General features: G+C 42.8%; 1 protein-coding gene across 7 annotated transcripts in view; it reads left to right on the top strand.

Annotated features, from left to right (window-relative positions):
* The window catches only part of COL26A1 (collagen type XXVI alpha 1 chain), a 182096-nt gene extending 157773 nt beyond the window's left edge, over window positions 1-24323 (top strand). For 4 of the 7 annotated variants that reach the window (XM_052804514.1, XM_052804509.1, XM_052804512.1 and 1 more), the window contains 7 exons: window positions 5207-5299; window positions 6791-6852; window positions 9539-9601; window positions 13328-13372; window positions 14767-14811; window positions 15809-15893; window positions 19283-24323. In XM_052804514.1, the coding sequence (XP_052660474.1) occupies window positions 5207-5299; window positions 6791-6852; window positions 9539-9601; window positions 13328-13372; window positions 14767-14811; window positions 15809-15893; window positions 19283-19455 (566 nt within the window). In that variant the 3' untranslated portion in view covers window positions 19456-24323. The remainder of the gene's footprint in view (window positions 1-5206; window positions 5300-6790; window positions 6853-9538; window positions 9602-13327; window positions 13373-14766; window positions 14812-15808; window positions 15894-19282) is intronic. The other 3 variants (XM_052804511.1, XM_052804515.1, XM_052804513.1) reach the window with 3 other exon arrangements.
* Window positions 24324-27015: the final 2692 nt, after the last annotated feature.

Here is a 27015-nt window from a genome sequence, read left to right as displayed (position 1 = left end):
AAGGTTTGCAACTCTGGAATTATATAATGTAACAAGGACATCTGTTAAATGTGACTTTTTTCCTGCCCCTGCAGATGTGTCTTCCACCTGTGTTTCTGGTGCATCAACATTATCCCACATCCATGCAAAACACAGAATTATGGACTAGAAAGCCCAGACCAAGACCGGGATTTATCCCTTACCTGTAACTGGAGGGTCAAGGTTTCTTGGAGCCTACAGTGATTAAAATATATTTATTTGATTTGTGCTGTGCATGGCGAGAAAAGGCTTTCTAGGAAAGGCACATCATGCACTTTTATCTGAGTGCTCTCAAATTTGGGCTTGATTCTTCTGGTCCAGTCTTGTATAGCTGGCATCTAATTATGATAAAGCAGATAAAGCAGGCCCTGGCTCTGTCGGGTCTCCCATCTCCACTCCCCCAGACTTCAGCTGTGCTTCTTCCCCACCTCTTCTGCTCATGTCCATCTTCAAAGCTCAGTTGTGTTACAGCCAAGGATTAGTAAGTCTCCCTGTGTCTGACAGTTTTCTAGAGCTCTCCTTTCCCTTCCACCCACTCCACTCTCCGGACTCCTTTTCCCAAAAGTGAACAGATGTATTTTTACTTTGGGAAGAATTTTAACAGCTCGATTTCATATTCAGTTACTTAGAGCATATGGGCAGGATGAAATTAATTGTGGTTCAATAGTAAGATTTTTCAAAAAATGTAGATTGAGCTGCTGCGTTCATGAGCCTTATAACAAGAAAGTTTTGCATTACAGCCACCTCACTGCCTTACAAGATCACAGCAAATGGTGCTGTTCTGCATTCAGCCTTTTATTCCAAAGGATCCTTAAGAATGGTTTTGGTACTGCTGCTGCCCCCTCCTTCCAACGACCCTTTAAATTAAACTCTTTCTTGCAAAGTACTGGATAAATTAAAAAGCATATAAAGGCATTGTTTACATGGCCTTCCCAGCTGATATGTGAGAAGGGTGAACTCTGTATTGTCCCAAAATGGAAAGCGGATAAATATCTGTATTAACTCTGCCAACACTGGGCAGCAACAGGCTCCCAAACGGACTTGAGGACCGTGAGTAAATGGTGACTGTTACATGCCTGGGGCAGCCCTGTACTTCTCCCCCATATCTGTGGTGGATTTCTTGGTTTGCAGAAGGAGTTGCCCAAAATTTATGACAATTTTTCTCATTATAAAAATTTTTCTTAATACAAGTCTCACTGCAAGTATACGTTATCTATGTGGTCATGATAAAGTTATGGCAATATCAAGACCATTTTCTTACAAAACTTACCATTTTGCTTATGTGTTGGCTGATTTTGCATACCACAGGTTGGTGGAAAGCTGATCCTCTACAACCAATAAAACTTAGCCTTGTAAATTCTGGGTAGATTTTTTTTTAAAATTTATTTATTTATTTATTTTGAATGGAGCACATCTGAAAACTATAAACACAAGATTCCAGCTGCTGACAGCAGAGGGAAGCATATTCCTAGTAATGGGCATGTGCACCCACAGAGATGTGAGAAAGCTGTATCAGATTATTATTAGTAGTACAGTGTTTGGTTCCGCCTGAACATGGTTAATGCATGTGCCTTTATTAATCGCAACAAGTTCCTGTTGGCAATGTTTATCAGCAGACAGAAGCCAAAAATGGGGAGACAAATATTTTCTCACAGTTTCACTGTGCTGTGGTAAAGAAATTGGTCCCAGTTGTCTCCCTCCAGATCAGGTAGCAGAAAGAAATTAAGACAGGATTACTTCATTTCCATCCTGTCTCAACAAATCAAGCCTATAATGGGGGAATTTATCCCTTAGAAACATTAGACATAGGCCAGAAGCTAAACTGCCATACCCCACTGCTGAGGCTTCTGCTACAAGGATTGCTTGCTTTCTCTGCCACTTAAAAATGAGTGGATCAGGTATGTGGTCTAGAGTCAGCTCAGCCCTCTTTCTTGTGCTAAAGCTAAGACAATTTTTAGGGAACAGAGAAAAGAATGCAACTTTCACTCTGTTGAGGGCTGTGTTTTCTTACATCTCAAAGATTTCAGTTTGCAAAGGACACATGAGATAACATTAACCTATTTTGCAGGAGAGCAAGGGGAAACTGAGGCACAACAGGCTTGCCTGTGTACCCAGCATGTCACTGGTGAAAAAGAGCATAGAACAAAGATTTGCAAAGTGACATCCCAGTGCCTGCTGCCATGCATAGCCCTTCCTGAGGAAGGGAGAACAGAGCAGAGGAAGCGAAGGGGAAGGGCAGGAGGAAGGGAATAGCATTTGATTTAGAAAACCATACCGATGGCTTTCAAAGCTGTTTATGCCTGTGCCTCTGAGATGCCTTGCCACTCTGGCTGGGCAAGTTTCACTGCCTCATTCAGGGCATTTCTGTGCTGCTTCAGGTTTCCCCTTTGCAGGATGTTTGTGCTCTCTTCCAGGGAACGTGGGTGCTTGTATCTGCCCAGGTCAGACTGGTGGCGCTCTTCCTCTTGGCTTGGCTAGGAGGCGGAAAGGTGCTGGAGCAAATTGTGTATCAAGGTCTTCTCAAATGAGGCAGACAGTTGTCTGCCTTCTGCCTTGGTATATCCAGAAGTACTGAAACAAAATCCAGCCCTTGAGCCCAGCAGAGCCTGGGTCAGTGCAGGAGATGGCTGAGAAGGGAAGATTCCTGCTACCATTTGTTGCTGGAGCTATTTTGTGGCTGCTATAACAACCTCCAGCAGCAGTGAACTCCAGAATGTCCCCCTGTTTGTAAGGAGAAGGCGTTTATAAGGAGATAGGAGTTCTTCCTGCTGCTTTATGGGAACATGGAGAGAGTCTCTTAAAAAATGTGCGGGTTGTGTTTCAACACACTTAGATCCCATTTCATTCACAGTACGTTTCATTCAGAGCTCATCCTGGAAGGAAACCTTGATCTGAATGAGTTTTGCCTGGCTAGGCAGCTGAGAAAGGAGCCACTCTAGATTTCCTGCATGTCCATACTCCTATGCTGCAGAGGCCAAATCAGGAGCTAGTGAGCTCAAGGGCTGTTGAGCAGAGCTCTCTTCTGTGTCACAATTATGGAATCACCTTTCATAAATAAAGTTGAATCAAATGTCAGGATAGGTGGATTTGTGGGAGTAGCTCTGTCATCATAATAATGTACCATTTAGCTGGAATGTTTTGTAACCCAAATCTTTATCCCTGGCTTACTTCCAGCAGTAATTAATTCCTGGTTGTTTGCAGCCCATCCTCTCCCCGTCTCAGTGGATGTACATTTGATTTTGTTGACCACTTGTTCTTTAAAAACAAAAGGCTCTGCAATTGTTAATGCCTTCACTGCTGTTCGATGCTCATTTCATCTTACTCCCAAGCAGTGATAGATTTTGACATGGTCAAATAAAACTCAAATTAATTGGATTACACACTTCACTTGGGTACCTTTCCTTCTGAACATGAAAACAGTCTCAGTTGTTTTGTTTCAGGGCTGTGAGGAAGAGAAGATGGATGGGGTTAGAAACAATAGTCAAAGAAATACCTGTTTGCATTCAGGCTTTAGGCACAAAATTTGGTTCTCAGAGGGATCTGGGTTAGATCTTGTGCTGTTCTCCTGCCAGGAAGGCATTGCAGAGATATACTGTCATCCTTGGCAGTTAAAGAGATTTCACAGTTTTCCCTAGGAACTGCTTTCAAACAGCTAGCCTGAAAGTCCTATCATTGCCAACGCTCCAGAAGTTGAAAAGGCTTCATAATGTGTCTACTAACATTTCTGGAGATTTCACCTTATGTCCTTTGGACTGGACTCTGCAGAGTAAACAAACACCCTTCTGATCTTCCTGGTGTCACTTGATATTTACATCAATATAGCAGTGAGACGTTTGCAGTCTTTTACACCTGCAGAGGGTTCCTCTGAATTCTACTATGATGAGTTAAAGGGATGGGTGAAGGGAAATGTGGGTAAGTTTGAGGTCATGGGCAGGAGGATGATGGACATTATTCCTGCATGGTAGCCTCCAGCTATGAAAAACATGGACTTTTCAGAGGGTTTACTATCCCAATGTCCAGGAGACATCGTCTTCATCCAGGTTAAATGCAACAGGAAATATGCAGTTGGTCCTATAGCACTGGTCAGGACAGTGGATTGCAAATCTTAGCAGCATCAGGACATGGGGGTTCCCTTCCCTCCACTCATGGAATTTTTCCCCTAGGTTTTCACAACTGTCAAATAGTGTTGTGGGATGTTCAGATGAAAGATTCTGCCATACAGGTACCCCCCTAGACTACTAGTGTGCTACAGTACAAGTCCATAGGGAATAGGGTTGTTGAATATGGTTTGGTAATTGCAAAAAATAATAAGGGTTGGGTTTTTATATGTATGTAGTTCTGTTCTTTCTGTTCAGCTACCAGCTGAAGTGGTAAGCCTATTGGTTCAAGTATCATGGAAGATGGGGGCAGCTACAGGCTGCTGATTTTTAATCCTACCAGGAGAGGTCTGAGAAAGATGTGCAAAAGCACAAAATTCCTCCAATTCCTGCTCATGCCTTTCCTCTCCCTGCTCCAGTCCCATTTCCATCTCTTTCCCAGAACTTACTTAGTAGACCTGCCCAAGCTGGCCAGTTGAACACCTAAAATAATCCTAAATAGCAAGTGAGTTTCCCAAGTATGTGGAGAGGGGAGAGCACACCCTCTCCCCAGGCTTTCCTGCATCCTCAGACCTCAGGATATCTCCTACCACCACCTTGATGGCAGGATGAGCTTGCTGGGTTGGTGGGGATATGCTACACTGCCAGATTGGCTCAGCAGTTCACTGAGGGCAGATGGGAGGGCGCTCCAGATCCATGTTTGGTTTCTCAAGTAGTCAGAAGCCAAATGTGTCTTGGAGATGGCAAATTTTGGGTCAGTTATTGCTGTACAGTGCAGACCTACTCCTAATCTGCTTTGGCATTCAAAGGTAGGATTATATAGCAGGAACACCAATTTTTTTGAAAGAAAGGACAACTTTTCTGGGGTTATCAGAGGTGGGATAAGCAGCCCTGCGGGTCTGAGGGATGCAGCCTGTGCCCTTAGAAAGCAAAGGGCAATTGCTCCCAGAGCCCAAGTTTTGCATCCTGAAGCACTGCCTGCCCTTGGCCAGCAACAGGCGCCAAAGGATTTTGGAGAGAAGTCTGCCTGCTGGGACTGGGCAGCTCTTGCTGCAGGGACACTAACTGCTCTGCTCTGCTCTTTAACCCAGACGGAGAACCCCAGCTGGCCTCCACCGTCATAGACACCATCATGGCAGGCCTGCCAGGACCACGGGGAGCCCCGGGCCCCATTGGGCCACCAGGTAATAAATTCAGTGGAGCTGCAAACCTGTAATGATGGGAAAGATGAGCAAAAGAAATTTCTGATGGAGACTGGAGTGGCCTGTGGGATGCCTGCAGGGAAAGCAAGTGGTCCTCATTGGAAGGGTAGTAGAGCAGTGGGTCCAGGAGTGGGAAGGGTGGCAAGAAGTAACCAGGTTTCTTATCTGTTGATAGTGGCAGATTATTTTGCCTTTGGCAGGACACATCTTGAGAACGGAATAATTAAAGACTGTCTTTAAGAATGGGTTGTCCAGTGAATTTGTTTATGAGAGCAGAGTTATTCTAACCACTGCTGCAATCCTGTCCTGTTGCTGTAGAGCTCCACTGAGCAGGATCTGGCCAGCTGCTCTGTGTATGCAGACTTTGCAGACTTTGGAGCTGGTTTGAACTATTCCAGATTTTCACTGGAATAATCAGATTCTGGGATGAAAATTCAGTGGCAAGTCGTCTTTTTTCTCGGTGCTGATGGGTGGCTTAAATGATAGTATTCCTGCAAACATCAGCACTTCCCTGTATGATGCATATTTAGGAGTTAACTCCCATTAGTTGCAGAAATGGCTTTTCCTTTCATTATGAGAGCCTTTCATTTATCCTTCAATTCCTTTATTCTTTGACTTAAGCATTTGTATGGTGCATTAATGATTGAAGCTGATTCAGCTGTACTTTGTGTGTAATGTCCACATTGTTTCATCTCAAGTGTTGTGACAACTAAAGCAGAGAGGAGTATTGCTAAGTTCAGACTAAACAAATATCATGTCCCCCATTTGCAGGTATAATTTAACAGCTACTGTTGAGATATAATAATTTTTCCAAAAGGAATGAATCTGTTAAGTGACTGTATAAAACAAGTTGACCTGTTTAGACAGTGTTTAAATTGTCCTGGAAGCAGGCTCTTCTGTGGTACAGACTTTAAAGAATTTATTGCCACTGGAGTGAGCAAAGAACAAGAGAGAGCTTTGCTTTGCCACAGTCAGCCTCTCACTCTGGCTACGTCCAAATCCCGTCTCCTTCATGTTCATCATCAACTTTCTGACAACGCTAGACAGACAGACAGACCGTAGCAGGCTTGTGGACTTCCCTTGCCACCAACGAAACTGTTTCAGAAACAGCAACTGTAGTATCTTGCTCTGATGTAGCTGTTTCATGGATCTAGTTTAAGTTTTCTCAAAAGTTGTCATTTTAAACAATGAAAATGCAGCATGTTACTGACATCCTTCCTCCCTATTTTCACCTGTTTTTCCTCCCAGAGCTCTAATATCTTCCCTAGGGCATAGGGATATATTATATCAGGATGTGGGTATCCAATAAAGCAGTGTGTGATGAAGTGCTTATGCTGTAGTCCTGTGATCGATGAACAGCTCTTACCTATTGAGACACTAAGCAGAACAATCAAAGGAAGTGCATATGTTTGGAATTTAGGGTCCTCCCTTCTAAATTTCCTTAAAATTGTCTCAAATGATGATTCCTACCAGGGCCACCAGGTGCATCAGGACCCAAAGGGCCACCAGGACCTATCGGAGTCCCTGGATCACAAGTAAGGCACTTTAGTGCTTTGGGGCTGAGGGGCAGAGTTGGGGGTTAGGTGCGAAACATCTCATTGCACGAAGAGGGAGAGTACTTTATAAGTTTAGATCTGATGTTTTGTTCCCCATGAAATTCTGTGATTTTAATACCTTTTTTCGTTCTGAATTGTGTTGAGAGGTTGAAATGATAGTGCTTCCCAGGTTTTCCCTTAATCATAACAACACATCTTGCTTTGCTGTGTCAAAACATTTCACTGTGGCCTGAGTTGATGCAAAGGACCTGACATGGGCTTTATTAACACAGTGATAGAAAAATACTGCGTTTCCTGTGGAACACATAAAAAGAACAAAAATGCATCAATGGGAATTCACCAATTCACCAAAGTGAATTTGTTAAAACTACTTTTTCAGAAATAGCACTTTCTGTTAAAGAAAAATATCACAAATTCACATCAGTTTGATTATTTATCGATACAAAAATTGTGGAGGGGGGAGATAATTATGGAGTGTGATAAACTCACTGAAAAGAATTTATGGTAGAAGGAGTGCAAAGTACTCACATGGATGGAAAAAGCTGGTTAAATGGAAAGAAGTGAAGTCATGATGAATAGTGAACTGCCAAACTACTCAAAATTGTGGTTGGCTGATACAAAGGGACTCCAGTTTTGGGAAGAGTATTACTTAATGTGGAGGTAAACCAGTAACATCAATATTTAAAAGGAATCTAACATGGCTAAAGAGATAAAAGTGACTGAAGAGCACAGAGAGAGAGAAAGGTTAGGTAACTTAGCAGATGGATGTAACTTAGATTACATCATTGTCTTAGGATGAGAGGAAATGGCCTCAAGTTATGGCAGGGGAGGTTTAGGTTGGATATTAGGAAAAATTTCTTCACTGAAAGGGTTGTCAGGCATTGGAACAGGCTGCCCAGGGAAGTGGTGGTGTCACCGTCCCTGGAAGTGTTCAAAAAAACGCGTAGACAAGGCACATGGTTTAGTGGGCATGGTGGTGTTGGGTTGACAGTTGGACTCGATGATCTTAAAGGTCTTTTCCAACCTAAACGATTCTATGATTCTATAATTCTAGATCCTGATAAGAAGAGGTTTGGAATTGCTAGAAATAGAGATTTTTACTATGTATTTATTAATCACTTTGAAGAAGCAATGGACAACGTTAGTGAAAGTTTGCCAGTGTAGCAGAATCATTTCAATTAGTGAGTGCTCTGGAGAACAATGAGAAATTCCAGATAGATATGAACACAGTGGGAAATTTGGCAGCAAAATTACAGATGCAGTTTAATATGATTAAATATAAGGTAATTCACAATTCATAAATAGGTTCTGTGGTAGAGTCTGGCTTTTTCACACGCAGCACACATTATAAATCTTACATTTTTTACAACAGATTTGTGGAATTCAGTGTTCTTCAGCGTCCCCGTGTAATCACAGTGAAAGTCACTGTTGAGAGCTGTCAAGAGCAAAGGATGCTTATGGACACTTAAGCTTTGTTCATGCTGCATGTTTGGCATAGGGCCAAGTCTGGTTTGTGCTCTACCTCGTTTGGCAGTCCTCATTAACCTCCTAAACCAGGCCTGAGTTTCTGAATCTTTTGTGGGCCCAGGGGAGACATAGCTAAGCTGGAGGCCAGGTCACTGTGCAGTTTGGTGTGAGCTGGTGGCGCTGAATGCAGGCAGGGAGCAACATTTTAATGGTGAACATTGCTGCCTCCTAGCTGGAACTGGGAGACTGCTCCTCCTTTAGACCCTTAAAACACTTCTGTCCAGTCTTGTTGGCCACTTAACCAGATGTTGAGGCTCCTCACAGGTATGCTTCAAAAGACCATTTCTCTGGATGCTGAGAGGTGGGGATTTCTGAGGGCTGTTGTTAAGCAGATTGGCTTAAATCACCAGCATCCTGGACTGGAGCAGTAGTCTCATTTGCTGCAGGCTCCACGGCAATGTGCAAGTCACTTAAGGTGGAAAAAAGTGCCTTGCATATGGTCATGGGGAGCTGACATGCTGAATATAAACAAACAATATTGTTCTCTCCCTGTCTGGTTTACAGCTGTGACTTTGCTGGGTGGATAAGTTAAGAATTTGAATCAATTTCTGCAAAGCAGTTCAATTAGTAGAAATCTGGAGACTATGCCCTTCTTATCCATTGGTGACTGTTTTATAGATTTATTCAACCCAGGGAGCAAAATTATTAGTAGAGATTGGGCTTAATTTGAAAATTGTTTATTAGGGTGAGTGAATAGCTTCAAAATAATTTCCACTGCACAATCCAATTAATTTTCAGGTATGTATGCTTACTCATGCCACCCACTGAGGCAATTATGAAGAGGGGGAAAGTAGTGGGGATTTTTAAGCTAACCATACTATCTGTGTATTAATTTCTTCTTGGTAACTGAGAACAAGAACTATCCTGTCATACTGACCCCTTAAAAATGTTACATCAGTAGCCTGCAGTGCATTAAAAGACCCAAATAGAGGGATATGCAGAAACTATATAGGGCTAGGGATATCTGCAAACAGAGCTTCCATTGTTGTTGCTTGAGGGTAAAAGAGAATCCAGCCCAATTACTTAACGGGTGTATGAGGTTTTCAGGAGCTGAGGATCACTGGGAAATGTATTCATTACACCTACACAAAGGATGCACAGTAGAAATTAATTCCTTCTTGTTCTGCATCTCTTCTAGGGCTTACCGGGCTCTCCAGGACAACCTGGGCCAAAAGGCTCCAAAGGAGACCGAGGAGAGAGAGTAAGGTTTTACATACACAGAGAGATTCCCAGCAACATCTGGGGTGATGCCTCAGAAATTATATACAGCATAGGTCTTTCAAATTCTGTGGGACTACAGCCATGAACAATTTTAAATGTAGAGTTTCTAGGTCTTCTGCAAGAACCAAGATTGAGGGTTTACTGTACAGATAAAGGGTTGAATTGCTTGCAAAGTCTGGTGTTCCCTAAAGAGGTTCAGGTAGCAAATGCAAGGTGTATGAAGGCTTGTGGAGACCAACTTTCTTCTGCCAACCAAAGCTCTTTAGCATGGAGTATTTTGAGTGGTCTAACTGAACTCTTCCTTCTGTGGCAATAAGGCAGTAAAAGCTCATCAGACTTTTCCTGAACCAAGGCCATTCCCCAGGTGAAATTATGTTCTTAATATATTTGGAATATCAAAATCATGTTCTTAATATGTTTATGTGCTATACCCCAGTCCTTGATGGGTGGTCAAGTGCTAATAACTAAGCATAGAAAGAGGGCTGTTTGAATGTTATTTCCAAACTGGTGAAGTTTAGGAAAAACCAGAGAAAAATCTAACAAGGATATAAATGTGTCAGATTCCCAGTCCAGCATTAAGCACCAGGAAGGGTTTCAAAGTGGCATTTGGGCCTTCAGCTGCTTCTGTTCAGCTTACTCTCCAAAAGGCCATGGTCTTTGAAATCTCCTCTGAGAGACATTAGGAGCACAAAATCATTTGAGAATGTAGTATGTGGTGGAGGATCATTCAGCAATTAGATCTACAAAATGTAGAAGTGGGGACAGATGGACTGTGGACAATCACTAAGACCCTAGTGTGGAGCAGAATCAAAGAAAGGAAGAAACATAAGGAGAAAAATACTGGTTGGTACCTCTAAAATGAAGGATGTCTGCAGTGGTGGCTGCATTGACACAGCCTTGTGCCACAGCTGTAGGAAACAAGTTCCCCTTTCTTCCGAGTGCCACTTTTACCATCACATAGATGGAAGTGAACATGGAGGTCACCACCTGTAAATGGGTGGCTGTAGATGACGTGCTTCCCCCATATGACAGCATCTCCTCCTCTTCCATTTCTGCTCACTCTTCCAATCCAAAAGACAGAGGGATGTCTCAAAGAGCTAAGAAAGACAAATACAAATTGGTTAACTCCAATTTGATGACTTTCCAAACTCATGACAATAACCAGCAACAGACTTAAACTAAGTTCCTCTCTCCAGACTGTGTGCAAGGAGAGCAAGACCAGGTGGCTTCTTTCATTCCTTCCTGAGGCACTTCATGCCAAGGAGCAGGGGAAATCTGAGGCTGGAGCACATATGCTTTTAAAATGCTCTGTTTTAGTTTGGTATCTGCATATTGTTTTGGGTGCTTGCTCCCTCTTCTTACATAAGAAATCACTTGCAGCCCCCTGAAAGATAGAGACCATTTTAAGTGACTGTTAGAATTTTTTTAATAACAGTTTCCTTGTGCAGATCAGCCACTTTGGGCATGTATTAGCTTTACTAATAGATTAGAGACTGATGCATTTCTGGGACTAGAATTTAAGATTATGATAGAGAGCAAAACCTTAACTGATGAGATCTCAGCACAGGTTACCGACTACAGCTCATTGCCATTAAATGTTACTTTTCAGTTAAAAAAAAAAAAGGCATGGTATATGGCGAAGTGTCAAGTTTCCATCCAGGAAACTGATAAGAGCTCTTCCTCAATGATTCATTTAACATTTTCTTTAGTTTGTGGTTGACCATATTGCTAAGCCTAGACTTATTTTGAAACAAAAACTTTGTTGCACTGTGTCTGTTCAGTACAGACAAATCCTTTAGGCTTTGTTTTTTGTTCCCTCCTTGTTAGATATTCAGAATTGTAACTCTCCTCCTAGGTTTGGGACAAATGAGATTTTCAAATATGAGAATGTCTTGCTAAATAGAAAAAATAAATTCTATTTCCTGTCCTTCCTCTGTTAGCATGGAAAGTGAAGCCAATTGCTTTTTCTGGCAGAATTTCTGTAGGATGTTCTGTGTGCTTTTTGTCTTTTTTGAGTGTGGATTTGAATGCTGGTTTTGACAACTACATGCTGCAATTTTGGGTTTGGTGGATACAAATTAGAGCTAGCTTTACACAGAGTGGAGGAGCTATGCAGCTGCAAAGAAAAGCAGAGGAGGTTTTACAATATCTATTGAGATTCAAGAAAATGTTATTATATATTCTTCCTGCTTAATCTCAGACAGAGCAGATGTAGAAGAGACCTGAAGCAGTCTGAGCGCATCCCCTGGATGGCACATCTACACGTGTGCCGCTCACGATCAGCTTCTATTCATCTTATTCTTAAACAGTGCCAGTGAGGGATACACCACATCATCTCCACGCAGTCTTCAGAGGTACAGCTAGTGAGGGCCTGAGGTAAAAGATAGTTCTAACATCCAGCCTAAATATCCTTTGATCCCCTTAAAGCTGATAACATCCTTTCCCATTCCCCCTGGACACAGAGAACAGTCTGTTTATGTATTTTGAGTGCGTTGTTATGTCTCCTTTCTGTAATTTGCTGCTTGCCTGTGCTTTTTCACAGGCCTTGCTCTCTCCAGTGCAGAATCCAAGTATTTTCCTTTGAAGATGCTCAGAGGACCTGATAAATTGGGCCTTCCTCCCAGCGCTCTTAGTGTCGATACGGGCCTTTGTCTAGTGCTGGCTAGCTGCTCACCGAGCACTGCACAGCTCTCTGTAGTAATGGGTTGTAGATGCCCAAGGCCCATTGGTTTTATACAAAGCAGCTCTCCCTTTCTGGCAAATACTACAAAAAGCTGCCACCAGCTAGGTAGTTTTTTGGGGGAAAAAAGGATGAGTCTGTTTCTGTGTATGTCGAGGGGAGAAGAGCCAGGTTAAATATATGGCTGTTTCATCAATGGATTTCTAAAGATACTTTTAAATTTTTCCACCTCTTCCCAAGCTCCTGCTTTCTCATTAAATAATCTATAGCTGTTCTCCTGGTCAGGGATTCTGCTCTGCCCCAGCGTGCTCCAGGGTGGAAAACCAATGCTGCAGAGGAATACAGAGGGAAAAAAGATGCTCAGTTCAATGGCATTTTGTTCTGCCCCAAATCAACACATACCATTTAAAAATGTTTCTGTTTAAAAAAACAAACAAAAAAAGAACAACCCCCGCCCACTGAGAACAATGTGAAAATTAGCACAGCAGGAAAAAGAAATGAACCAACCAAAATATTGTATGTGTGTTTTGATCAGTAGTTGTTGGGGTTAATGCAGGGATGTGTGTGTGGAGCAGGAGGCAGATTAAATCTGTGCTCTGTGGGAGTCCTGGGCTCTGTTTGCTGTCTGGGGCAGCATCAGCCCATCAGTTTTACTAGAGAGAAGAATGCGGTATCTTTGTAAAAAACAAGTCTCCAGCCAAATTCCTTCCTAGTATAGTGTAACTGACTGCTGTAAAGTTCAAAAAAATTGCTAATCGTCTTACTGAGAGGGTACTGAGCTGAGTAGCTCTGTATCGAACCAAACTTCTCCAAAGTGTGATGGGATTTGGAGACGATACTTGACAGAAAACCATGACCCCCTTTTGCTGTCTCTAAGTGATAATGTCAAGGGAGAGGAATTTTTTTCATATTATCCCAAATGTAAGGTTTTTCATTAAGCCATCTTAATTCCACTAGTAAAAACTACACTCTGTTCTTGTCAAATGGAAAAATATCTCCTAATGACACTTACTTTATTTCCAACAGGGGCAAGCAGGTCTGACTGGAGAGAGGGGCATTAAGGGATTTCCTGTAAGTGATGTACTTGCGGGTGTGTGCAAGACTCAGATGGGTTTGGTGCCTGCGTGACACCATAAATACCACCTAGCTGGACTGCAGCTGGTTCAACCAGCTCTCAGATGCAATGCTTAGGTCAACTGTTTCCAGCTTAGACATTTGTTCAATAGGCAACCTCACCTTAACCTATTCCTCTGTAAATGAAACATGGTCTTCCTGCATGTTAAGCATAGCGCTGAAATGCCGTGATCAGGAAGGCATCACGCCAACAGAGATGTGCTTTGCTTGCAGATCCCCTCTAGCCAAACCTTGGCAGACAGAAGCCTCCTTCCTGCCCCGTGAGGTTCCTGGCTCTACCAGAGCCCAAAGGTGGACACTGTTAAACAACTCAAAGTACATCAGCTGCTCTCAACTCCTTCTTGCACCTTGGTCTGCCAAGCTGAGCTAGAAACCCTTTAATGAGATTAAGAGATGTCTCCAAATGAGTTCTTGGCAATACCTGAACAGGGGCACACAGGAGATGTCTGCACTGGCACATACGGCTAGGGTGCAAACCAACCAGTGGAGATGAAGGTTGGCTGAAAGCAAGCTGGTGGAGCAAGTCAGGGTTTTTGGCTGGCAGCATCCAGAGAGGTCCTAGGTCCTCTGGGAGGTTTCTCTTCTCTCTTCCTTAATTCCATCTCATCATTTTGTACGATTCATACAACCTTTTCTTCAGTCCTTCCTCCCACACCCACCCCTGCTTTGCAAGTATCTCAGGGATGTCCAACAAGTTTGAGGAGCCCAGGCATTTTATTTACCAGTTTGTTAGACCTTTCCCTTGTTTTATGTTTAGCTCGTGGTTTAATCTCTCTGTGTCATCTGTTATTTGAGAAATGCATGAACTTCCTGGTTAGGGGGGGACATCAGACCAATGTTCACAGCACATAGGGATCTTTGTTCAAGAAAAGCTTAATGAGCATCTTCAGAGGCAGAAAGTGATGTGACTAATAATGAAAGCAGAATGGAGGAGTTTATGTTCTAAATCAAAGACGAACATGTGCATGTTTGGGGGAGGGGAACAGTATTTTTATCTTGGTGTGAGATAAAAGCTTTGCTCGTTGAGATCTTCATGAGATGTATATAGTCTTGTTGTGGGCCCAGGCCGTGGCAGCCAGCTCCTCCTGCAGCTTGGCCACTCCTGGCCAAGTTTGTCAGTGTTAGAAATGGTGATGACCTCCCGGGAAGCTGGTGGGAGCCAGGACAGAGGTCATGAGAGCACTTTGGCCCTTGGCATGAAGTGCCAGAGAGTCAGCTTGTTTTCTGCTGGTGAAACGCTTCTGCCTTTAATTTGTTCCTTTGGAGGGAAGGGATGCAAGTAATCCTGGGCAGGCACATGAAAACAAATTTCTGTTTCTTGTCTGTTTTAGGGTGAACCAGGCAAGAAGGGTGAGGAAGGTGACAAAGGTGCTGATGTAAGCATGTATTTCTATTGTTGTTTTACTTTCCTTTTTGTCTCTTCACTGTGCTTCAACCCTATTCCCTTTGGCAGGATGCTTTGTGGAGGGCAAGGGTCCTGTCCACAGTTAAAAGTGCAGAGCAAGAGATGATTTGAACCTTGGGTTTCACCTTAATACTTACTAGAAATCCTGGTCTTTGAGGTTTCCTTGGCCATGTTGTCAGCTGCCCTCTCACCAGGCTCTCTGAACACCTCCTCAGTCCCCAGTGGTTGTTCTGCCACACAGAGCTGCTGCAAGGTAGGGAATTACTCCCTCACTGTCCCTCCCACACGCTCAGGGACAGACCCCCGGAAGACATCAAATTGCATGTGCAGAGAGAGAGCCAGAGTTCTCACATATTTGCTCTCCCACCTTAAAATACTTCCCAACATCTATCTCTCCCTTCAAGCCCATATCTAAGGCAATGGGGGCAACAAAATACAGCCTGAGTGTACGTGAAGGTACGTGGCCCGGCTAGGAGCAATGCGAGAGGCAGTGCTTGCTTGCCACTGTTCCAGTTTATAAGGGAGCAGCAAGATGGTGCTAGCCACACGTCCCAGTTTCCTGGTGTACCAACAAAGAGAAAGCCTGAATTGATGTTCAGAGTAAATGTCAGGTGAGGGCAAAACCCGTTCTCCAGGTAGTTCAGCATAGTTGTTAACATAAGCTGCACATTATTAAGGTCTGACAGGAATATACACCCTGGGTTTGGCCCACTGCAGAAGCAAGAACCAAACTGAAAGGCTTGGCTTTGGGTCAGAGGCTCTGCAAACGTGGGTATAACTGAGGAGTTTTTCTTTAAATAGGAATTTCACCTGCATTTCTACTTAACCCTTGCAACTTATCTTCCCTTTTACATCTTTTCTTTTTTAAACATTCACACTGCATATTTTGGCATTGTGGAGGCAACACTGTGAACAAGAGGCCTATTCTGCAACATACACCAATGTTAGGGTTTTTTTCCTTCTTGCAGGGGGAAGGTGTTCAACAACTTCGAGAAGCTCTGAAGATTTTAGCTGAGAGGGTATTAATTCTTGAGCACATGATAGGAATTCATGGTAAGCGTTGCTAAGGTTTTCTTTTCTAGGCAACTGGGGGCTCTGTTCAGGCAGCTGCTTGATGGTTAAACATCCAGTCTCCTAAACTCTCTGTCTAGTGTCTATTTAAGCTGGGTTTTCAAAAGTAGGTACCCAACATGACTTAAAGGATGCTTAGAACTGTTGAGGACCTAGAGCTTCCACCAACTGCACTAGTTACTCTGGCTTTACAGTAGTAGGTGAAATGACCCCCACAATAATTTTTATTACAGTTCAGAAAGCCAAGTCACGAGCAACAGCTCAATCCATGTGGCACAGATCATCTACCAGCTTCCCAGGGAGCTGCTTGTTCAAGTCTTTAGGCCAGATCATTTAATCCTGTTAATAGTGCCTTCCAAATGACTTTAACACCACGGAGGCCCTGGCCTTGTGTAGCACTATATTTTACAGAGAAAGCCCAAACAGTGCTACATGTTACCCTGAAAACCAGTGATCCCTGAACATCTTGGGATTATAACTTACATAAAAGCTATTTTCACAATCAGCTTTAAAGAAAGTCTCGTGTGTTCTTTGTTCAGGTAGATTTTAAGTTTTCTGTTGAGCCCATTTGCCATTGCTGGTACAGTGTGTGGCATCATCCCTTAATGAGTGTTTTCTTTCCTTAAGCGGAGTATGGACTTGTGCAATCATCACAGTTCAGACTTCTCCCTTTGGGGTACTCGAGGATCAATTCTCTCACAGCTGCCAAAAGTTGCTGTGCCAATTTCTCCCCCTTCAGAAACACAGTAGAGGCAAAATGTTGTTTAGATCTACTATTCCAGCCTGTGAGAAGCAAGCCTGTTCCTTGGCACTGAGATGAGCATTTTTTAACCAAGTCCCATAGCACTTTTCTTTCTTATTTTCTCCTCGACACATGGCACCTCATTCCTGGCCTTGCTTGTAAAGCAAGCTGCTCACACCTTCCTTCAGATTGACATCCACTTTTATTATGAAGTGGCCTTTAGATATTGATTTAGCCTGTGAAAATGCTAAATAGCTAAAATGTCCAGCAGTTCCTAAGCAAGTGACTTAAAGTGTTTCTATTACTGTGCAGTAAGACAGCATGCTTTGAAAGCCCACAAGCTCCTCCTGGAGCCAGCACAGTGCTAAAATGAAAATGCCGCTGGGCACATCAAAGCCAAAACAGTGTCAGTGCATGGTGCTCTGTTATATGGCTGAACTGGCTGGGGTCTCAGCACTGCTCTTCATTGTTCTATGGCCGTGTGTCTTTTAGAGGCCCCAAAGTACTATTTCGAGAAGCAATAGGCAGCAACAGCTTAAGCTTTTCGGGAAATCATGAATCACGAACCCGTGATTTAACCACAATCACCCTGACCTTACCTCTGCATTAATCCTAGTTTACTTCATATTTTCATTGGATTTTATACACCAGGGGCAGGAAGAGATGTTTTTATGCTGCTTTGCTTTGAGGTACCAGGAAGATGCCCACTAGATTACCTAGGCAGCAATCCATGCCCAGCCGGTACGTTCCCCGGGCAAGAGGGGAAGGGGAACCCAGTGCATAAGCACAGTGCAGTGTATTTACAGGACCCAGGGCCTGGCCCTCCATTATCTTTTACTTTGTACCTTCATTTATACTAGTATAAAGCAAAATGAGGAAGCTTGGGTAGACACTGGGGCTTGGACTGGGGGATTCATGCAGCTTTGCCCCTGCAGAACTGCTTAGTTTATCTCTTTTATACATTGTCTGTTTGGCAGTACAGCAGCAACAAGGCATGCGCTGCTGTTATTTTGAAACGGTCATTTTCGCAAACCATTTTTACTGACATGAATGTATTTTCTGTTATTGCTTGGGATGGAGGCGAGTTATTTATACCCATGAATACTTCTATACCAGTGTAACCGCATCAGCAAAAATGGATGGGTTTTAATTGCACAGTGTAGTTAAGGCCATATTTAAACACCTATATTGTATGACTTTTATATAAATAGTTCCTTTTTTATCCAATAACAGTATAGATAATTATATTTTTACTCTGTGCTTTTAAGATAGTTCCATTCTTTAACTTAAGACATATTTTAGGCCCTACAAAAATACTGTTTAGAAAGAGAACTCGGAAAGTAAGGCATTTTTTCCTTGTGCAGTTATGTTCATCCCTTTATGTGTATATGGTTTAAAAAAAACCACAACAGAAAAAGACATAAAATAACAAAACAGAATATCCTCGAGCACAGACCTCCCTGCACTGAAAAGCACCACACTGGTTTAAATCACCCAGCACCAACTATCTGGTCATGTTCCCACCGTAGGTGTTAAGGATTTTACCACAGGTTCCTGGGCAGCCCGACTCAGCCCAGCTTTAAAGACCCACGCAGAAATGCCAATTGCATGCTCTCATTTTCCCAAGAAAGTTCACAATCGGTGTGGTTTCCAAAACCACAGACACCCAAGCAACAAGGCAAAACATACCAGCAAACAAACCAATTCTCTGCAATGGGAGGGCAGTTTGGGATTATCTAGCCTAGCAAACTGCAGAGAGCAGCCCAGCAGTGTTTACTTCCAGCGAACGCAGCACAAATCCTCTGGCAGCCAAACGCTCACTTGAAACAGAAATGCTGCCTCGTGGGATCAAACCAAGGCTGGGTGTCTGGCTTGTGAGGTTGGGCTTTTGGCAGGGAAGCAAGCAAATATCCATCTCTGAAGGGAAAAGGAAGAAGAAACTAGGGCATTAAAAATGATGAGGCAGCATCAGGTTATCAGCATCTGTTGCTGACTGCTGGGAAAATAGAATAGTGGCTGTAGTCAAATGTGTATTTAGCTTTGCAGGACAGGATGCTGTAGAAAGAGGACGTGTGTGTTACCATGAGGCATGCTGGGAGAATGGACAGCTAATATTTATTCCTGGCTTTATTGCTAATTTGGCTGTAGTGGAGGGCGGATCAATCCTTTTGTTCAATCTTTTCAGTGCCTGAAAATGTCCTCCTTTACAAGGAGTGAAATGGTACTTAAACCCTCAGGAGCATCACTTCCCAGTGACCACTTGGCCTCATCCTTCAATAACAGGAATCTGTGGGCAATGCTGAGTAGCAGCTATAGCCCAAGCAAATTTATAATTAATAAAAGAACAGTGCTTTAGAAATGGAATTACAAATGGCAACCAGGCCTGCTGGGCCATGTGCAGTAAGAGTACCTGCCCCAAAGAGTTTAGACAGAGCAGAGGGAAAAGACCTAACATAGGAGTAGTGTGACGGCAGCAAACATGTAAGTGCCACAGTTGCTTGCTGGATGGAAAGACAACAGGAAAGACGACACTTCTTCCAGAAGAGGTATCATTCAGAAGGGCCCATTTACTCTTTCCTTAGCCTCCCTCTTTTAAATAGCGCTCTCCCGTGACTTTCTCTCCTTACAGACTCTTTATCTTCCATTGAGCCAGGCTCTGGACAAGATGTGATCCCAGGCTCCCCTCTGCGAACCAGCATCAAGATCAAACGTGGAGGACCCCAGCAGCCGCAGGCCTACCAGATCCTCTCTTCACTGCTGGATGACAGTGAAGCCAAAAGGAGAAGCAATCGGATGAAGTAGGAGCATCTGTGTGTTCTCCATGCCTTTCACCAGTTAAAGATACAGTATCCCAGTGCTAAATTGCAGAGTGCAAATGAAGTGGGTAGGAGGCTGCAGTGTTGGCAGTTGGGGGGTTTCCTTACCTGGCCAATACTACATCCTTATTGCAGGGAATGTCTTATCCATAGCTCAGAGAGGGTCTTATGAACGTTTTTCTTGATTTTGTTGTTTTGCCTTTGGAATACCAGATGGCAGGTATCCTCAGAAGCTGTCTACAGAAATGACACCTCCTGACTCTGTCTCAAGAGTTTAATCCTCCCCTTGTTTCCTTACTGCCCTTGAAAGTTACTCAGTTAAAGCACTGCTTAACTGGCTGAGACAATCAGTCCCATCTAGACTCAAAGCCAAGCCTTAGCCTTGTCCATTGGTATAGTTGATGCCATCTGCCTTTATTCCATGTGGTGGTGTCATCTGCCTTCCAGGTGAAGATACCCCTTTCATAGGCCATTAAAGCGTTCTTACCTGCAAGGTTTTCTTTTAAGCAAAGAACAAATTGGAAAATTCAAAGAACACTTAAAACTGTTACTCTGAAAATTCAGGTTACTCTTTGGAATTTAGCATCAAAATCTTGGCTTTCCATGTTGCTTATTGCATGTGAGTGGCATTATTTCTATTCGTGGTTAGCTAAGCAAGGACTTTTGATGCAAATGTTCACGGCAACATTGGTTTTCTATCTACAGTGAGATTAGACTGTTTCTGTGAAAATATAGAGCAGTTTGTATGAGATATGATGGAATTGTGCAAGCATTTTCCCATATTGTGTTGAGCTTGTGCATACATCCAGAGATAATTAAGTAGTGGCAATAAGTATTCACAGAAAAGGATATTTTGCAATAGTTTCTTAATCCTACATCAATACGGAAAAATGTTTTCACACTATTTCACTTTTATCTTGTGAGTAAATCCTTGCCATTTGAATCTAGAGACAGTGTAGTAGCAAACCACAGCCTAAGGAATTAGAGTCTTGTCAAAAGCTTATCTTGCACTGGGAGTTAAATACAAAGTCATTTTACTTTTTGCAATAACTTGTTATTTTGGGGGAAGTCCCAGCTCCAGGGTTAAGTTGTTGAACCTGCCCTTCAGTGACAAATGAATCACTACACCTGCTGTACAAACCAAATCGGACAAGTTGATGTCATTCATGTAGACAGTGATTTTTGTTTGAAAGGGTGAGGACTAATCAACAGAACCAATGGTGCTTTTTTTTGTTTTTGTTTTTGTTTTATTTCCCTCCCCTCCTGCTCCATTCTGACAGTTTTCAAATTCAGCCTGGGACGAAAGTGAGGAAACTGAGTTTGTGTTTGTCATTTTATGGCGTTAAGTCAGGTAAATTTGTGACATTCTGGCTGGTTCCTAGTGCAAGATACAGCTATCTGAAAAAGGCAAACTGTACTGCTACAATATTTCTGTGAAAAAAATGAAGGAGCTCTGCCAGCCCAGTGTTAGCCACACATTAAATTAACTTTCCATATACATAGTAAACATTGTAGACCTACAGAGACATCAGCACATCCGAATCTTTCCTCCGAAGAGCATTGTATTTTCAGAAATGAACAGGTTACAGGCTACTTCAGGATGACTGAATTCACTATATATCTTTATTTGGCCCTGGTCTTTAGAAATTCAACCATCCCTCTCAAAACAGGTGAAATGGTGTAAGTTGATGCTGAGCAAGCACCAGAAACTTGTCCTCCTGCAGAAGCTTTTTATTGCCGTACAGCTAAATAATAAACATCCTTGGTTTAAGCTGGCTTGGAGGCTGCAGTAAATGCATTTACTTGCCCTGCTTTTGAATCCTCGCGCTGCTTGGCTAATGCCAGTGCTGGAGCTCATTCAGCAGTCAACCCACGTAGTTCAGGTTGTACAGGCTGTACTTCCATATGCTCAAGTTTTCCTTTGGACATTTACATTTCAAAGAAACAAGCCCAAAGGGTTACAAAAGTTTGGGGAGTTGAAGGCAAGGTACAATCAGGTGCTCTCTTTCCCTAAGACTCAAACATCTGAAGTGAATGCAGAGTGTTGCCAAGAGCTGATGCTTCAGGCTCCAGCATTCCTTTGCCTGCCTGTACTCTGAATTACAGCTGGAGCGTGATGCAGTCAGAAAACAAGAAAGCAAGTAAAACTGCCCAAGTCAAGCAAGTTACTGACCTCAAGCAGTTGTCCTGTGTTCATAATCCTTTTGGGAGAATGAAATAAAGAAGTCTCCTGAATGCATCTTAGTTTCAAATCCAGCACCAACTCTTAATCCAGTGCTAACTCTAACAATAGTATGTATATAAATGATGCTGAATTAAATCAGTGTCTTAAGGAAGGCTGGCAACCAGCTTGCAGCCTAAAACCAGTCACAAATACACACAGCTCAGGTCTTCAACATTCAGCAAATGCCTGAAGTGCTGTACAGCAGCCCATGTCCCTCCATGCTGATAGATTCTTGGAATAATCTTTCCATTTAAGAATTAAATGTGCAGAAAAGATGTTTCCCCATTTACAGGCTGACTACCATGTGGGAATTGAGAAATACTTGATTACCTCGTTGTTGAATAGGGACTGTCTTGGTCTTGATCATGTGGCCATTACAAGACATAGCTGGGGGCTTCCAGGAGAGAACCCCTTATGCCTACAATAGGTGTTGGAAAATCAGGCCCTGAAGACTGAGGAGAAATCCCAGTTCAGTCTAATCATGCACACTGGGCAGGCTGGTGCTAGCTGTAGTTGCTTGCCACATTAAGGAAGTTTCCTCATGGCAGTTTCAGGAACTAAACTAAATGAAAGCAATCTTTAAAAAGGGAAATGGCAAAATTTGGTTTCACTGGTCCTGTAGCTACAGGGTTGGATTTGGGGAAGAGGGAGTACAATAGGGCCATTTTCACTTCCCTGACATTTTTGAGCCTTCACACTGAATTGAAAGATAAATTTTTCTTCTTCCAAGTTTGTCTTCCTGAATTCAAAGGTATTGCATTAGCTTGATGAGTATTCTCTTCAAGTCATTCATATTGACTAAGATTTTGGATTTTAAATTATTTAAAACAAATTACTGGCAAGATGAAAGGAAATTTAATGGCAGTTGTTTGCAGTGAATCCTGCCAAGTCAATTGTCAAAAGACTTGTTAGGTTTGGGTTGCAACCATTTAAATTATTGGCCTTCCCAGATTTCTGTATGAGCTATGTAATTTTTTTCTCCCCACACTTCTTGCTTTATTTAGCTACATCTCTCTCTTATGTGGTACTGTATCTTTAATTTGGGTGACAGTAGGATTATACCAAATGGACTTTCTCTCTCAGCTGGGGTTTCATTCCTCTCTACTTACACAATGGTTGGACCACACTGTTGTGCAGTCCCAGTTTAATTATGTTTTAAAGGTGAACACAGCCTCACATGCTGACATTAATGATATTCATGACTAAGCAAACCACTCCGACCACATTTTCCATCTTAGGCAGGATAGTAAGGTTCATTTTAGCCAGGGCATATAGTGCATCTTGCCATGTCTGTGTAACTTAGAGAGTGGATTTATTTTGAATGCGTGCTCATTTAGAAATATATTTTAATTGAAGTGTTTAGTGCTTTATCTTACATGCATACTGTGCAATACCATAGTGTGTTCTTTTCCTTTTTTTTCCCCTAAGGCTTTTTTGAAACTCGTAATGTTTCTTTGAGCTCCAATGTGCTTTTGACTTGGATCGGTTCTGGTAGTAGTAATGCATTTTCCTTGCCTTGAGCTAACCGGAAGCAGCAGCAGCACATTGCACAACCAAAAATCTTTGCAATTCCTGCACCCTGATGTTCACCAGCAGTCTGGTACTCCTGGAAGGTGGAGAACGCTTCTCTCCAGAGTACCTAATTTGCACTTACTGTAAAGAATTGATAGCAACCCAGGGAAATAGGAATAAACTAGAGAGAAGAGCCCTTACCTGCTCCCACCAAACTCCAGAGTAATTTTGCCATCAACTTTCACAGGAACAGGCCATAAAAATCAGATCCAGCTCTTCAGCTAGCACAGACTGGTGCTGCTTTTAGTGGAGCAGAGCATATGGCTCACGAGTGGCTTTCTGAGAGTTTGGCTCTGGGACTGGGGTTCACTCCCAGTCTCTGTAATGAACTCTTTTAATGTAGGAACCTGACCACTGTGACAAAGGCTTCTAAAAGAAAATCAGCTTCTGGAATTACTTCTCGATACAATTTATTGGAAATCCATTCTCCTCCACATTTACAGCTTCTATCTTACTCGAGATTACATTCCATTCTGGTGTTTGGTGGTACAGGGGTTTACACTACTCACAGGTTCTGTGATTGCATTGAAACCAAGCAATTCAAAGGTGCTATAATTGTTCACAAAGCACATTCCCATCCATAGAAGGAAATGTTAACTTTTTCAGTAGTTATTTTACACAGTATTTTTTTATTTATATCGGTGTGTTTTGTATGTGTGCAAATGGTCCCGGCTTCTCTCATTGTAATAAGCTTTACAACCATTTGGTCTTTTATAGGGCAGCTGTACGCAGTATCTTGCAAACGTGTAATTTCTTAACTTAGAGCAAGAATAAATCTCATCTGACACAATGAACTCATTTATGGCAGGCTCTAATGTTTGTTTTAAACACAACCTGTTCGTTCCACCTCTTGCATGGTTACTTACCTGTTTTCATATTGCTATGTTATTGTTCAAAATATCTATTTCTCTTTATTTGCTATGGGTTTTGTTACTGTATATGGAATGTTTTGTATTCAGCATTTTCTTACAGAGCTGAGTGGGAACAGTATTCAAGAACCCACAAATACCAAAGACCTTTCATGTAATGCACTGAGAAATAAACATACTGTAAATGAATATGATGTCAGGTGTCCTGTATTTACAAAGTTCAGAGCAAGTTCAAGCAAACTGCATCCTGAAATTAGGGCATCTGTTTTTCTTTCCTGCCATCTCAACTTTCTCTGACTATATGTTTGCAGGTCTCTCAAAAAGATTGTGCATATAGGCCCTGCTTCTGGTCATCTTCCAGGGGGTGGAGGGGCAAAAAAGGGCCTTCATTAACTAAAGCCAAATCTGACAGTTTCCTTGCCCATGATGGGACTGACTGTTCTGCAGATAATGGCTAGACTGCTTCAGCAAGCATGACTGCCATCTCAGAGGTTTGAGATTTGCCTCAAGGATGTGCTTAGTCACTACTCTGCCTTCCCAGCCACGCTAACCAAACACAGGGGCATATCCTGCCTTCATGGTTGAGGCATTTAATTCCTGAATCAGCCTAGGTAAGCCTTCAAGCAACGTCAACTTTGAGCATCTTGCTTTGCATTGTAGAGCAAGGCACTACCTGGACATGGCAGACTGTTCCTGCGGGAACAGCCCTCCTGTTCCTGCAGGAGTTTCACCTCAGCACAGATACAGGGATCACAGTTTTCCCTCCACGGAGCTAGGGTGCTCCGAGAACGGGTTGGCTGCAGCAGACTGTGCGACCGGGAAACGAGCCAGAGAGAGAATTCTGCAGTGCTTAAGAGCATAAGTTAAAATCTGTTGTTATTTGCAACTTGCCTCACTTCCTCATAAGTTTCCCTGCAGTTCAAGGAAGTCAAGTTAGCTAATCTAAGACAGCAACAGCTGCCCGAGGTCCCCTCACTGCAATCCCCCAGTACCTCCTGGGCATCTGCCTCCTCCAGAAGCGCCTGCATTTGCCCACTTACCCTTTCTCTGAATTTGCCTCTGGGCTTATGGAGACCCCTAGAGTCGTCACCTCTTGTGACAATTCAAACTGTTAGAAGAGGATGTGGTTAGGGACCTTTTTTTTTTTAACCTTCCTATGATGGGAACAACTATCCATATAGCTGCAACTACCTATCTGTCTGAAAAGGGAGGCTTTACTCTGCATGAGCCTTGGCTGTAGGAGGGGACCTGGGCTGTTTCTGTCAGAGATGTGACAGTTCTGGTTTCTGAACTTGTTTCTTATATCCTAAAGAAAACAAGAGATATGTAAATCACAGCCAATTTTTTTTCCCCCTGCCGATCACATTACACTGCAGATATGCAGATACCAATATTGTAGCGAAGGCTAAGTCTTGTAAACACCGAGAAACGTCCACAGCGTCAAGGCCTCTGCTTCGTACAGCTTTTTGCATCACTGATGAGGACATACTCAAGGTTACTTGATGCCAAACATTCCCATGCAGCACTTCTCTGGGTCTCTCAGGGTGTATTTATCTTGGTTTTTGTGTCCTAACACCTCCAACTCTGATATATTTATCCTTGCAAAAAGTCCTCTGAGGGAAGGCAGTTCTGTTAATCACTACTGTACAGATTGGGAGTTGCTGGATAAAAGGCTAAATTAATTTCTCAGGACGTTTGTGGCTGTGCTGGTCTGCCAAGCACCAAATTAGCATCAGGCCCATGTTGGTCTCTGGGCCATTATGGCCACTGATTGTAATCACAGCAAGGGGAAATGGCACTTTTCCTAACACTTAACACAGCACAAGAAAAATCAATGGCAGAGTTGAACAGATTGAACCTCTAGCAGGAGCTGATTAAAAGAAAACATATATATTTGCAAACAAAACACAGTTACTCTTTGAATACACTGCCTTAACTCTTCATTAACCACATGCTACAGCTTACTTTTTAGACAGACAAGCATTAACTCTACAGTAAGAATGGCTCCGACAATATTGTTTTCTACATTCACGCAGTTGGAATTGCTCTCCACATTTCAGCCTGTTGTCTGTGACCAGGGAAGGGCTACCAGGAGTACCCCCCACCCCAGTGCAGCCTGAATGAGCATCTGTAACCCATGCTCACAGACTGGGGAACTGGCGATGGGGAAAGCAGTGATCCCGATACGGGAACAAATACTGAGCTTCCCAAGCAGCACTACAGCCAGAAAGGTAACTAATGTGCTGTACATATTATAAAGAAAAAGTAAGGAGGCAGATTACATTACCCTGTTTATCATGGCTACCTCTTTTAGGACAGCGTGTCTACAGTTCACCAAAACCAGTGACAAGTTGATTCAAAGATGGATTGGAAAATACTTGACTATTGCAGACTTAAGGAAATAATTTGCTTGGCATCAAAGACAGACTGGTAGCTGATCAGGCCTGACTTAGTTATCTCTGAGACTCTTTATGAGAGAGGCAGAGAAACAGCTGTACCAGAGGGCAGCCCCCCCACCCCCCACCTTAGGACAGGATCAAGCACCCTTAGACAAAGCCAACCCTTTTTTTTTTTTTTTTTTTAATCCACATGACAAACTGGATAGCACACATCCTTCACAGCCTAGCAAGGAAAAAGTATATTAGCCACTATCTGGCAGACAAAAAACAACAGTGCACTCTTTTAACGATGATGATAATTAACCACTGTAACAATTTGCCAAAGGATGTGGTAGAGCTTTTACTCCTAGACATTTTTCAAATTGAGAGGACTTTCTTCCTCTAAACGTAAGAGAGAGAGAGAGAGTGTGTGTGTGTGTGTATATTCCAACGCAAAGAAGAATTCAGAAGAGCCATACTAGGATAATCAAACTGATAAGTCA

Source organism: Harpia harpyja, chromosome 12 (assembly GCF_026419915.1).
Source record: "Harpia harpyja isolate bHarHar1 chromosome 12, bHarHar1 primary haplotype, whole genome shotgun sequence".
Classification (NCBI taxonomy): domain Eukaryota; kingdom Metazoa; phylum Chordata; class Aves; order Accipitriformes; family Accipitridae; genus Harpia; species Harpia harpyja.
The sequence above is the reverse complement of the archived record's forward strand: the minus strand, read 5'-3'. Positions and strand labels throughout refer to the sequence as shown.